The 14,731-nt window shown below is 46.2% G+C and overlaps 1 protein-coding gene across 2 annotated transcripts in view; it reads right to left on the bottom strand.

Annotated features, from left to right (window-relative positions):
* Positions 1–1,767: 1,767 nt before the first annotated feature.
* GNA13 (G protein subunit alpha 13) overlaps positions 1,768–14,731 on the bottom strand; it is a 52,206-nt gene continuing 39,242 nt past the window's right edge. The window contains exons 3-4 of one of the 2 annotated variants that reach the window (XM_049780496.1): positions 10,426–10,476; positions 1,768–4,455 (exon numbers count right to left, since the gene is read on the bottom strand). In XM_049780496.1, the coding sequence (XP_049636453.1) occupies positions 3,883–4,455; positions 10,426–10,476 (624 nt within the window). In that variant the 3' untranslated portion in view covers positions 1,768–3,882. The remainder of the gene's footprint in view (positions 4,456–10,425; positions 10,477–14,731) is intronic. The other variant, XM_049780504.1, reaches the window with a different exon arrangement.

The following is a 14,731-nucleotide window of genomic DNA, read 5'->3' as shown; positions in this document are numbered from 1 at the left end:
TAACCTGATAGCATTGAGAGGCCATGACACCCGACCTGTTTAAAATGTTCCATTTAGACGCCTACTTTAACCTCTACTATGCCTTTAAATCCCGTCGTACCATAAAAGAATGAGTTATCATTATTTGGACACACATTCAGCACACACACACATCCAACATACATAACACCACACTAAAGAGAGAAACCAATCAGTCTCTTACCATTAAAATATCAGTACTCCATTCAAGCAGCACCACACATGGACAGATCATCAGTGACAAATGACATTTATGTGTTGAAATGATGGCAGAAATCAAGCAATGTGGTATGACTCAGAGTTCCAAGTGGAAAATAAAAAAGAAAGGGGGAGGGGGAACAGACCATTTCTGTTCAGATTTCCTCAAATAAAACTAAGAAAAAAGGTGACAGAGCGACTTTCTCTAGATTTATTATGGAGTTTGTTACAGAAGTTTATACTTTACAGGCACGGTTTCATTTCAAAAAATTAAGAGTTAACACTGATATTTAGTCTTCTCATTACATATACAGAGAATGAGGGAGGGTAACCCACATGACTATACTAACTGTACGGAGGGAGATGCTGAAAGTTGGTTTTGGAGTCTTACTAAATGTGTCACTATTTCGTGAAAACACCCAACTGAGGGGCTTCTCAAATAGCGATTCAGGTCTCAAAACATTTAAGTTGCCGATTTTTATTCTTCATACAAATAAGGCATCAGATATGTGGACTAATGTTGAAAATACACTGTATCAAAAGCATAAATACACGGAGTTAGGTTTACACTGGAAGTTAAGATTTATGCCCTCTATCCAAAAAATTAAGAGCGTGCATGGTTCAATGAAGACTCCTAGCAATTTTGGTCTGAAGGTCATCTTCTTTCCTCCTCCTTTCAACCACCCACTGCCACCACATGAAGAGGATCTCCCTCCACTTCACTTGGGGGATGGAGGGACTGACCAGAGGTTCTTTCCTGTGTAATCTCATGCCAGGACAAATTCCGAGGAAACAGAGACTCTTCTTCCACTCCATGGTGGCGGGGGTGGGGGTCCACTGGCTGCAGCTATACTAGCTGTCGAGTGTCTTATTCAGATAATACAACCCAAGAGAAGAGCCCAATCTCACAATATTTGGCAGAAAGCAGTAATTCAGGCTATTTGAAACTATATTTAAGTGGCACAGGCAAATCCTTAAGACATGGCACCAAAAAACAAAACCAAAAACACAAAACTTTTCCCTTTAAACACCGAGGCCCAAATTTGTGGGGTTCTCTGATTTATAAGGCAACTTTGTATAATGTAAATTTCCTTCCAGTCAAAGAAGACACTTGTGTGATATATCTTTAAGGAATTAACTGAAGAAACATTTTAGATTCAAGAACAGAATGTAATAGAAAATTAGGCACCTTTTAGTCCAAATCACAAGTATTAGAAAAATCAAACACACCCCAAAATTTTAAATGATGCTTTTAGAGATAGGCGGTATAGGCATCGTGGAAATTATAAGCACCCTTTCCGTGTACTAATGATTATTTCCCTCTTTCTAGTAGTGGTACTTCAAGTTTCCATTTTTCATGATTTAGCATCTAACTCCATCAAAGGGTTAAAGAAATGCTATCTCTGAAAAAAGTGGACTCAGATCTAATGAGGGGCTACTGTCTCCAAATATGCTCTAGATATGTTACTGGGGAGAGTTAGCTCTGAAGGACAGCACATACTTGGGGAAAGAGTCACAAATGCTTTGGACAACACTGACATCTCTGTGGTACTTGATATTTCTTGGTGGGAATCAACAGGGGAGGAAATGTGGGTGATGTGTGCTTTGCCGGGCACGACTTCTTATATTCACAGATGTGACCTTAAATATAACTTAAATAAGACTAAGTTTCCTTTTTTACACAGAATTCTTACTTTGGCCTACACTGGAGTTCAGAAAGTCCAAGTTATGGCTATTCAATGAAACTCTGGGTTCCATTTACCAGTTGACTACCAGAGCAGAGTCCCAACATTACCGTGCGTGCACGTATTCAGATATACCTCACAGCTGAATTCTTCGAATCCGTGGATGAAGCCTAACTTACTCTCTTTTGGCAAAGAAGCACTAGTGGCAGGACTAGTCAAGCATGCATGGGCTCGACTGTGAGCAGTTGCTTAGGAGCTTATGATGCTAGGATGCGGCGGCAGCAGCTTGTGCATTTCCAAGGCAGGGAATTCTCTTGTCCTGGCCACTGACACGGCTAAGGTAGAACAAGGCAGATGTGGGAAGAACCGCCCTGGTTAGCTCCTGAGGGCCCTCCTCGCTGAGTGCTGGGCATGATGGAACCAGGGCCATGGTCCCAGCCAAGCTGGGTGATCTCTAACTCTGACCCACTTGTGAAGGACTGAAGAGCCAGCAGAATACCTGAGAACGGTCAGCTGTACAGTAAAGGGACGAATATCACAGTCAGAATCATGATTTTCAGGAAATGGAGACAAGTGGTCAGAATGTCCCGCCATCAGCCTGGCCTCGGCCTCTCCGCTCTTCTGTGCCACTTCTCCGACTACCCCAAGCTAGGAGGCAGCGCGCTCAGTCCCGCCCAAACCAGCCCCTCTGCCAGACTCGCTCGCCAAGGACCAACAGCTGATGCCAGACAGAGCTACCACACGGATGCGTGTCCACTGGGAAAGTGGAGGAGGAAGTGGTGTGTAATCCTCTTTAGGTGTGAATCCAAAAAGAAACATTCAAAAATGTACCTCAGTAAAGCAGGGCTTTTCACGAACAATGATACAAAACACGTACAAACTACAGTTTTAGAGACACACCAAGAATAAATAGGAATCTCAAATAATGCCTACGTGAACTGACAGGAAAAAAAGATTGCCCTTGGCACCCTCCTAATTAAAGAGAAAAAAAGTCCCTCATTTGCTGGAGCAGAGCTGAAGGGAATGGGCAGGAGAGCAAAGATGCAGCTTTCAGGTACAACAAACACACCCCCGGGAAGCAACCACGTCCCAGAGACAGGACTTGGGTGTCTGAGATCAAGCTTCCCACTCTGGAAAGGGCAGGTCCTGAGACAGCAAGGCCACCAGCTTGTCTGTCCTCTTCAGCATGTCTCAGGGGGGCACTGGAAGGACAAGGTTGCCCACAGAAAGAGGGACGCTCAGCTCTCCTTTCTCTCACGGATCCGCATCAGAAGGCGAGCTCTACATCTGCTTGCCCTTGGCTCCCCTGTACCACAGTGAGCTTTCAATTGGCATCAACCACAAATCTGCATGTAAACTTTAAAAACTCTAAGAGCACTACCTTCAGAAACCAAAGACTTTTGGAGTAACAAAAACAAAATGGCTGTGGATCTCAGAAAGAACAGGAAGGGGAATTGGGGCTCAGGAGTAGAACTTGGTAGACCACACTGTTCCCCCCAAGAGCCCTTTCACGACAGGGAAAAACCAGGCACAAGTGTTGCTGCTAATGTGTAGGGTAGATGCAAAGGATCTTACTCGGGTCAAGCGGGAGAATATTCTTAACCGCATACCCATGGACCACGGAAGGGCACCTTCTCGACTTGGCATGAACAGGTGGATTCGGTTGGCCAAGTCCGAGAATGTAAAGCTTGAAACAGATCTCAGCTAAGTGATGGCAGGAAATGACACCTTCCCTAAAAGGGAAGCCAGGGCAAAACCCAGTCGACCTGAACTTCAGGACGGGTTGTGTTTTTGTTATGCAGCAGCTTTCAGCCACAGACCCGAGGACACAGGAGGACTAAGATTTCTCGGGAGTTAAACAGAATCAAAATAATTTTTTTTCTTTTCCTAATTCCTATTGTAAACTGCTATTTTAAGAACAAAACGAACAGAAACAATCAATGAAAGAGGGGGAGGGAAGCAGCCGTCTCCTGTCCGTCCATCACTGCAGCATGAGCTGCTTGAGGTTGTCGTGAAGAATTGTGTCCTTCACGTCGCGGAAGACCAGGCGGATGTTCTCCGTGTTGATGGCCGTGGTGAAGTGGTGGTACAGGGGCTTCTGCTGCTGGTCCCGGCGTTTGCTACGGAAACACTCCACCAGGAATTTTTGCACGTCTCTTAAGCAGTGGGGGTCCCCTTCGAATTCCAAGAAATAGTCCTTGATGCTCACAATTTGCACTTTCTCCTCAAGCAAATCTGTCTTGTTTAAGAAGAGGATGATGGAGACATTGCTGAAAACCCGGTTATTGACGATCGTTTCAAAAATGTTCAGAGACTCTGTGAGGCGATTGGTCAGTCGGTCCTCCATGAGCACTTGGTCGAATTCACTCGAGGAGACGAGGAAAAGTATTGATGTCACACTGTCGAAGCACTCAAACCAGCGCTTTCTTTCGGACCTCTGACCACCAACATCGACCATTTTGAAAGGAACATTTTTAATTTCAAAGTCGTACTCGTGGATGCCCTTGGTGGGTCTTCTGGCAAGTAGAATATCTTGTTGGGATGGAATGTAATTCTGGGAAAGAGAAAAGCAGAAGGTTCTGTATTTAGGAATACCAATGGATTAGACTCCTTAGTACAATGTACTGCTAATAAGTCTAGTGAATGAAGACGTAAGCAAAGCCATCTTTTTAACATCTCTAACATTTAAGCTCCATCACTACAATTAAGAATGGTCAAGATACACTCGTTTATAAACACTTTCAGGGGCCAGAGAGCTAGCACAGTGAATAGGGCACGTGGCCAACCCAGGCTTGATCCCCGGCATCCCATATGGTCTCCTGCGCACTGCCTAGAGTGAACCCTGAGCGCAGAGCCAGGAGTAACCCAAGCAATGATGGCATGGACCCCAAACAAACACCGTTTCAAACTTCACTGCAATGCGCCACACCTCCCTTATTTTCCCACTTTCGCTCCTGTTTAAGCCAGCAGGCTGCTGCCTGCTTTCAGTCAGAGCCGGGGATGCGCAGCGTCAGCCCTTGTGGCCACCACCCTCAGTTCTAGTTTCTATTTCTCTCCTTTTCTCTCCTTCCATTCACTCTTTTTTTCCTTTCTTTTTGGAGGGTTTTTGGGTCACATCTGGCAGCGTTCAGGGGTTACTCCTGGCAAGCTCGGGGGACATGGGATGCCCAGATTCGAACCACCATCCTTCTGCATTTGGAGGGATTTTGGACCACATCTTTCAGTGCCCAGGGCTTCCTCAGGGCTCCTTGCTCAGGGGACCTTATGTGGTCTTGAGGACCAAACTACTAGAGTCAGCCTCATGCAAAGAAAGTGCCTTAACCCTCATACCTTCTCTCTGATCCCTCTCTGTAGCACTTCCTAAGTGGTCCCATAGGTCCTACATGGCCCCTACATGAGTAGCCCACACTTGTTGAATTCAATCAAGGAAATGACGAAAAAGTATCGATGTCACAGTTGAGAAGCAGTCAAACACCCCAACATGGCCCCCAAGACTCACTTTTACTCAGTCAGGTGCATGACGCCACCAGCACTAGGCAATGTGCGAGAAACACGTTCTCAACTGGGGCCAATGAGCCAAGGGTCCTTGGGGCTACTTTCAGGTCTTTTTCTAAGGTACAGTCTAGCAACTGTGTCTCCATTTTCTCCTCTAGTGACATTATCTGTCCTGGGCTCTGGCAACAATGCCACCTGTGAAGTCCAATGATTGCACCTGGCTGAATGGCCTCAGCCAGAGGGTGCCCTCTGTGAGCGGGCTCAGTTCAAGATCCCAACAGCAGGCCTGGCTCTCCAGACACTGCATGCCCCTCTGAGGCTAGTATTTTTCCAGAACTTTGAAAGAGCTTTCTGGCAACTGAACAGAAGAGCTTTTAATGGTCATCATCAGAATCGGGATCGCTTAAAAAATAAAAATCAAGGCAATATTGGAACACAATGCCAATTGCTAGGCACAATGTTCCATTTTAGCGTCGTTTTTTTTTTTTTTTTTGTGGTTTTTGGGTCACACCCGGCAGTGCTCAGGGGTTATTCCTGGCTCCACGCTCAGAAATTGCTCCTGGCTGGCACGGGGGATCATATGGGACGCTGGGATTCGAACCAATGACCTCCTGCATGAAAGGCAAACGCCTTACCTCCATGCTATCTCTCCAGCCCCCCCCTTTTTTTTTTGTTAGCGTCGTTTTTAACTCGTGTGGTTGATTTTGAGTATACTCACCTACTTTTTCTAAATGTTAAGATGGATTTGCTAGAGCAGAAAGGCCGCAGTTTTCTGTGGTTCTCAGTTCTCTGCAACCCTCAGTCACTTACAGACTCAAGGTCTCTAAAGAAAGGGCGAGTGTAGGCCTGGTTCCCTCTGGCTTTTGTCCACATACTTTCTTTTATAAACAGACAATTGCGCTGTGCAGCAGAACCACACAAGTTTTAACCTGGCCCTACTTTTTTGTTTAACGTTATTTTATGCATCATGCCAAATGCTGACATATACATCAAATGTTGACACAGCTATATTTCTTTTAAAAATAGGGCCGGAGAGATAGCGCAGCTGTAGGGCATTTGCCCTGCACACAGATGACCCAGGACAGGCCTGGGTTCAATCCCCGGCATCCTATATGGACCCCCAAGCCAGGAGTGATTGCTGAGCACGTAGCCAGGAGTAACCACTGAGCATCACTAGGTATGGCTCACAAAACCAAAAAGAAATAAAAAGATAAAAATATACATCAAATAGGTTAATGTGCTATAACTTCTAGAAAAATTCTACTACCGATTCTTTAGGTTGTTCCCAATATTTTTGTTATAGTTAGGGGCCAGAAAGATAGTACAGTGGATTTTTGGTTTGGGGCCACCCCTGGCAGTGTTCAGGGATTACTCTCCTTGCTCTGCTCTCAGGACTTATTCCTGGCTGTGCTTGGGGGGGCCATATGTGATGTTGAGGATCGAACCTGAGTCAGCCACATGCAAGGCAAACACCCTACCCACTAAACTATCACTCCAGCCCAGGATATTTTTGTCATATTTAGGGGCCAGAGAGATAGTACAGTGAATAAGAAGCTGGCCTTGCATACTAGTGACCCAGGTTTGATCCCAGGGACTTCACATGGTCCCCCTGAACACTGCCAGGTGTAGACCCAAAATCAAAAATAAAAATAAGAAAAGTCATCAGGGCCAGAGAGATAGCACGAAGGTAGTGCGTTTGCCTTGCAGGCAGGAGGACGGTGGTTCGAATCCCGGCATCCCATATGGTTGGCCGAGCCTGCCAGGAGCGATTTCTGAGCGTAGAGCCAGGAGTAAACCCTGAGTGCTGCTGGATGTGATCCTTCCCCCCCCCCCAAAAAAAACCCAAAATCAAACAAAAAAAAAGAAAAAAAGAAAAAAGAAAAGTCATCATTAACATTTTATGCATATATTCTCTTTTGGGGCAGGACTAGTTCCAAAAATAAAGAGCACAAGGTCAAAGGTTATAAGTATTTAATGGCTTCGGACATCTCTCATCGGCTTCTCATCCAGTGTGCTGTACTCATGCCAGACTGCCATGTGTCACCAGTGGTGGGCATCAGAGCTGAGACACTCAGGCAGTAAGTTCTGGACATAAACTGCCCAGAGGTGGGGCCAGTTTACAGTGCAGATGCTGGCAAGCTGTCTCTGAACCACATATACCAGCCCTGAGCTGGTTCTTTAGTTTTTTTTTTTAGCTGATGTGAAGAATATGTTCTCTAGCATTTCCTTAGTTAAGAACTGACCATCTGGGTAGGATGCTAAAATAATCCCTAGGAAGCACAGGGAATAGGGTCCTGTGCTGTGAGTGTTAAAAACCCTGAAGAGGGGCCCGGAGAGATAGCACAGCGGCGTTTGCCTTGCAAGCAGCCGATCCAGGACCAAAGGTGGTTGGTTCAAATCCCGGTGTCCCATATGGTCCCCCGTACCTGCCAGGAGCTATTTCTGAGCAGACAGCCAGGAGTAACCCCTGAGCACCACCAGGTGTGGCCCAAAAAAACAAAAACACCCTGAAGAGGGGCCGAAGATATGACATGGAGGTAAGGCATTTGCCTTGCATGCAGAAGGATGGTGGTTTGAATCCTGGCATCCCATAAGGTCCCCTGAGCCTACCAGGAGCGATTTCTGAGCGTAGAGCCAGGAGTAACCCCTGAGTGCTGCCGGGTGTGACTCAAAAACCAAAAAAATAAATTAAAAAAAAGAAAAAAAGAAAAGAAAACCCTGAAGAGTGGGAGTGGGGGAGGGCTGTAAATTCCAGAATCAACTCTCCACACCGCAGTTCAGAGGCAGATGGATGCGTCATCGAAGCCACGATTCAAGGTCCCCATGCATGAAGCAGACACTGACCTTCACAGGGATTCTGTGAAGATGGAAATGCTCGTGCTTGGCAGAGCGAGCTGCTGCCCACAGCCAGTTTCAATGTTCTTCCACCATTGCTGCTGTGCAGTGGGGAAATCCAAGTGTCTGTAGAGCAGAGAACTTCTGCCTGAGTGTCTCAGCTTTAAAAGCCACCACTGGTGGCACGTGGCAGCCTGGCACAGGGACAGTGCATTGGATGAGAAGCCACTGTCTTCCTTCCTTTTCTACATCTGCACAGACAACACTCGCAGCGCCATGGCCCCAGCAAACGTAGATTCTCTATTTCCACTGTCTCCAAGTTTCTCTCCCCTCATGTGTCTCACCACCCCATCTCTAGCATCTCGCTCGGCCTTGTCTCACGACACCTCTAAGCTACTCCGCGACTATCTCCCCAAAATGACAATTGGGGAACTCAGGGTGGGCCCCCTCAAAGTAGAGCCCAGTGGTACTGCCAAACTTTCGTAACACTCGCTCAGCCCTTGGTCTCTGGGCCTGGCAGACTGCTCAGCACTGTGCAAACGGGAAACTCTGACCTGCCCGTTTACTTGTATGTGAGTGGTGTCCAGACCTGAGCTACTGCCTGCGGGAATGTCTGTAAAAGTCAAGGCCAAGAAGTTCTCGAGTCTTGTGAAGTCAATGAGTCTCCTAAGACAAAACAGACTCACTGTCTCCCATCTCAGTGTGTGGTATCTGCTCGACACTCAGAAACCCAGCCATGGTGTAGTTTTGTTCACGGGGCCCAACTCTGATGGTTACCGCCAAAACACCCCCCCCCCCCCAACTCCATGTAATGTGTATACAACGAGTTGTATAGAAGACACAGTGAGCCCAGACACTGAGATCTCACCAGATCTGGGGCTTCCAGCTTTCAGAACTGAACAAAATAAAGGCCACTGTCTAAGACACATGGACTCTGCCTATCTTGTTACAGCAGCCCAAGCAAAACAAGACTCGAGCTTTGATTTTTCCATAATCCCATGTGGTCATTCTCTTATAGGACCAATGTTACAGGTGAAAAACCTAAGTATGAAGGTGTCCAAGGTCTTTCTGGGCAAGTATGTCATGGAACCTTTAGGGTACCGACAGAATGGGCTGGCCCGAGTCCTTGCCCCTGGATAATTTTACTACCTAAAAGGTCATGAGGCTCTGAACCTGGCAGGCTTCAATGGCCCTGGCACTTGTGAAAAATGGAGAGGGTGGTGAGCTTCGGAGTACACCAGGCATAGTCCCCCTTCCTGCTGACAGCTGCCTACTAACTGATCACAGCACTTTAGTTTTGGTTTCAGTTTTCAAATTTTAGACATGGTGTCTGGATTGCTCTTAGCAGAAAAGTCTAAAAAAATCCAATACAAACTGACCGGAAACAGCCTGGAGTCATTCGCTGAGTCATGCGCATCTCTGGTGGTGCCAGTGATGCAACCCGAGGACTCGTGGATGCCAGACAAATGTTGTCTCGACCTAGGAGCTGTCTCCCGGCTCATTTGCCAACATTTTCTAAGGAATAAGGAGTCTGGCACAGAAGGAACAGTGATGTGGCCCTGCCCTACAGCAGGGCAGAGTGCTGGGCTGGGCCACAGAAACACAATCGACTCTCCAAGGGTGACTCCTGAACCCTACAGGATGGATGGAGGCTCTTCAAGAACCCCTGCAAGCAGCCCTTCTGCCCCATGCTGTAACTATAGACAAATCTGTGGGGAAGTCTGGAGATCGATCAACCTAAACTACTGTGCTTGTCCTACTTCTGCTTATTAAGAAAAAAAAGGAAAAGACAAGACACCAAAGCACAATCAGTTATGAGCTTTTTCCAAATGTACTCATCTCCCTCTAAGCCACTTTACTTGCAGGAAATAGCAGACAGGACTATTTCCTCAAGGAATTGGCAGAAGTGGATGACAGAAAAATAAATGTTCCAACTGATAACAAAATGATTTTGCATTTTGGAAAGAAAAAAAAACCCAAAAATCTTTAAATATTGTTAGCTAAGCATTACTCTCCACTTTAATTCCTCTTAAGAAAAAGCAGGAAGAATCTGCCACTGGAAAAGGACAGATAGTTTAACTCTTAAATTAAAAAAAAAACACACATTCTTAACAGTGCTATCCTGACTACTATTTTCACATGGCAAACAAACAAATATCTAGTTTAAATTAAAAAAAAAAAAAACCAAACTTACTGATTCTCCAAGTTTATCCAAGTTATCCAGGAAATATTTTACAGATTCACCCTGAAAACAAACAACAAAAAAAGAAAATATATAATTATTCAGGCTTAGAAATGGAAGTTTCTGTTAAAACAGTTTATACTACACTGTCTGGTTGTCCACTTAATCCAAACACAGCTTGTTTAGTCACCAATTTCAGACTGAGCAGCTGAACCCACTAAAAACATAAAATGCCTGTCTGCTTCAGCCACAAAGTGTTCAGCCTAGCTCTTTGCAACTATGTCAGAGGGGGTGGGAGCTACAGTATCCGGTAAGGCACTTGCTTAGGTTTTTTTTGTTTGTTTTTATTTCTGTTGGACCACAACCAGTGATGCTCAGGGGTTACTCTTGGCTATGCGCTCAGAAATCACTCCTGGCTTGGGGGACCATATGGGAGGCTGGCAAGGCAGAGGCCTCACAGGTCCATGCCACTGCTCTGGCCCCAAGGCACTGATTTGGATGCAGCCAGCACAGGTTCAATCCCTGGCACCCAAATATGGTCCCCCAAGCCTCACCAGAGTAATCCTTAAGCAGAGCCAGGAATAACCCTTACTCACCCCAAAAACCCCAAACTCAAAATGTCTCTGAAGAGTGAGCACCCCAACTGAACCTTTCATTTGATCTTATACTCATACTTTGTGAGAAGGGTATGGAGGACACCCAAGAAAAGACATTGCAGGACATTATTTCTGACCCGGCGGGGATTACTCCTAGCTCTGCGCTCAGAAGTCACTCTTGGCAGGCTCATGGGACCATATGGGATGCGGGGATTTGAACTCAGGTCTATCCTGGGGCAGCCGCATGCAAGGCAAACATCCTACAGCTGTGCTATCTCTCCGGCCCCTCTACCTCACTTTTCTACAATGCTGGGGACCTTCAGAGACAGGAATAAACCCGAACTGTGAGGTCTAGGACAGTCTCGTACCAGCACCTGCCAGACCGAGAGACCTCCGAGGCTGATTCTGCAACCCCTGCAGGCCTCGACATTCTATAGTTCTCTGAGCCCCTTTAGGGGCAATTTCAATCCCCTAAACCAACTGCTAACGAAGAGTCCCACAGAGAAAGAAGTTGGACCCTCTGGGGAAATAAGGGGTCTGAGTCTCAGAGTCTCCCAGCTTTTCACTTTCTGGCTAGTGTTTCTGGACTCAGGACCTGCACTGCCCCAGGCTAGAGGTTTCTGGATGGCAGGTGATCTTGGGGACATTCAGAGTCACGAGGTCTTACAGCCAGAGAGCTCCAGCTTTCTGTTCTCAGAATCTCATTTACACCCGGAGATTCTCAAAGAGCTATTGTTTAGGTGTACTATGGTGATCAGTGTTTGCCCAATTAGAAAATAATTGAAAACTTTCAGCGAAAATGTGTTTCTTTAAATACATCACAAATAAGCCGGAGCTGGAGAGATAGCATGGAGGTAGGGTGTTTGCCTTGCATGCAGAAGGACGGTAGTTTGAATCCCGGCATCCCATATGGTCTCCAAGCCTGCCAGGAGTATCCCTTGAGCGCTGCTGGGTGTGACCCCCAAAACAAACAAACAAACAAACAAACAAAACAAAACAAATAAGCCACTACAAGTTAGGGTTTTCTCAACAAGGCAGGGAACATGCACGGATGCTTTAGTTGAAGCCCAGCGAGACAGAAAGGAAGGTGGAGAGGGAGGAGAGAATGTGGAACCAGACAGGGAGGTGCTCAGGCCTCCAAAAACATGTGCTCTGGCCTTCGAGCTCTCCTTCTGGTCTTGGGGAGCTTTTCAGATAATTGTGAGCATTATTCTCTGACTATATCCTAAGTATCTTCAAAGTTAGTTTACTGCGGAACAGAAGAAGCCGTACCAACCAACTGTTCATCCTCAGCTGTCTGAAAATCCCCTATTTTGCACTGGGTGGGCTCAGCCTTACATGTAAGCAGCCTTACAGCTCCGGGAAGGAAAATGTTCCACCCTAGATTTTAAAGGAATCTTTACCAGCCCTCCATTTTGTTAACACCAGGACTAACTATTCAGAACATTTCTCAACTGCCTTCATGGTCCCCCAGGATATGCCAAGGGGCCACAGGTGAAAACTGCATCAATGGGGGATCACTGCATGAACGTAGGAATAAATTGATTGGAGGGGAGAGGGTGCACAGGAAGGAAACAAGGCTGCTGGAAGGGAACTGGGGTCAGAAAAGGGTTGAGAACCGCTGCTTTGGAGCCCAGGATGATCAAGTTCTGCAGGGCTGTCAAACGGCTGCGGCGGCAGTTTCATTACACAATGTGAAGAAACCAGCCTCTCCCCGGATTTCCTCAGCCATGAGAAGTGTGAGGAAACTACTGGTGCACGTTGAAGAGCAGATACAAATTTTCCCACATCTGCTTTTCCCATGAAAACCCAAATTTTATCAATGGCAATGGGTACTAAGTTTCCTTCAAGTGCACTGCTACTAAAAAGTGTCTATCAGGTGCCCTGAGCCTTATTCTCCAGCCCAGCAGACATGCTACTTCCCTGAACAAGGCTGAGCAGTCCAGCTCCCAGGAAGTAACAGCTGGCACAAAAGTGCTTTCCCAGAGTTGCTCAGGCTGCTCAAAGTGCCTGAGGAAAGCTGAGCAGAAATGTACAGAGCTGTCTGCTCAGGGTTGAATTTTACACAAGCTAGAGAGGTGCTTCTAATAGTAAGGTGGGGGGCGTGAGGCTCCGTAAAGGGGGGTACGTTTGACCTAGGCAAACACTGTCATAACAAGCTAAGCACCGTGTTTATGTCTCTGGAGCTGAGAGTTGCTGTGTCCTGCTTCCAACCCCACTTTGAAAAGCTATGCATTGCAAAACGTGCTCATTGGAGCCATTCATCCAGACATCACCTCTGATTAAAAAAATCAGCTCGGGGCCGGCAAGGTGGCGCTAGAGGTAAGATATCAGCCTTGCAAGCACTAGCCCCCAGCATCCCATATGGTCCCCCCAAGCCAGAGGCAATTTCTGAGCCCTTAGCCAGAAGTAACCCCTGAGCATCAAACGGGTGTGGCCCGAAAAAAAAAAATCAGCTCAATAATTTTATATATTTTTGTTTTGCAGGTTAAAGTTTTTTTTTTAATAAAGATACTATTTACAGTTGAGAGGGGGGCGCAATAAATGTTTTCTTCGGGCCCCCCCCCCCCCGAGGTGGTGCTAGAGGTAAGGTGTCTGCCTTGCAAGCGCTAGCCAAGGAAGGACCACGGTTCGATCCCCCAGCGTCCCATATAGTCCCCCCAGCCAGGGGCAATTTCTGAGCGCTTAGCCAGGAGTAACCCCTGAGCATCACCGAATGTGGCCAAAAAACCAAAAACAAAACAGAAAATCTTTGTATTTTGTTTTGGGGTCACACCCAGCAGTGCTCACAGATTACCTGTGGTGAGGTTTGGGGGACCACATGGGCACTGAACTTGGGTCCGCTGCATGCAACAAAGGTGTTTCACCCACACTATTGATCCAGTCTGTGGGCATTCATTTCAATATGAACATTATACTCTTGTTAACTAACGGTTATCAAGTATCAGGCAAAGGGGAACCTGAGATTAGTCTTTAAATAACATCAATATTTACTTAAGAGTTATTTGTACAACTCAAGATGAAATTGCACATATAAAGCACTTAAAATTAAAACTGTGCAAGGGAAAGAGAAGTCTGGGTACTATGGACCTTGCTTTGTATGTGGTCAAATCCAATTCAATCCCCTAGTTGTCAGGAATATTTCCTGAGTGCTGTACCATGAGTAACTTCTGAGCATTGCTAGGTATGGCTCAAAACCAAACCAAATAACAACAAAAAAAACCAAAAACCCAGAACAAAAATCGCAAACTAAACAAAGACAAACTCTGTGAGCCTTTCAAATAATATTCATATTAAAAACTTTGTTTGCCTTATATGCGGATGACCTGGGTTTTATCCCTGGCGCCCATATGGTCCCTCAGGCACTGCCAGGTGTGACCACTGAGTGTAGAGCCAAAGGTAACCCCTGAGTACCACTGACTGTGGCCCAAACTCAAAAAACAAGTTAAAAAAAAAAACCCCAAAACAAAACCAAAACCCAAAACCATCCTAAAACTGATATAAAGTTAAATACCCTTTTCTGTTTGGGGGACCAAACCGTGGGTATTTGGGAACTAACTACTCCTAGTACTGTGGGTAGCTGCTCCAAGCAGCTCTGAGGGTGCCTTGGTGTACTGGCACTCAAACCTGGGTCTCCTGTATGCAAAGCATGTCTCAGCCTGTTGAGCTCTTAGGCCCAAAAAGCCATTTTCCACCACTGGTCATACCACCTAATAATTTAT

Source organism: Suncus etruscus, chromosome 1 (assembly GCF_024139225.1).
Source record: "Suncus etruscus isolate mSunEtr1 chromosome 1, mSunEtr1.pri.cur, whole genome shotgun sequence".
Taxonomy (NCBI): domain Eukaryota; kingdom Metazoa; phylum Chordata; class Mammalia; order Eulipotyphla; family Soricidae; genus Suncus; species Suncus etruscus.
The sequence above is the reverse complement of the archived record's forward strand: the minus strand, read 5'-3'. Positions and strand labels throughout refer to the sequence as shown.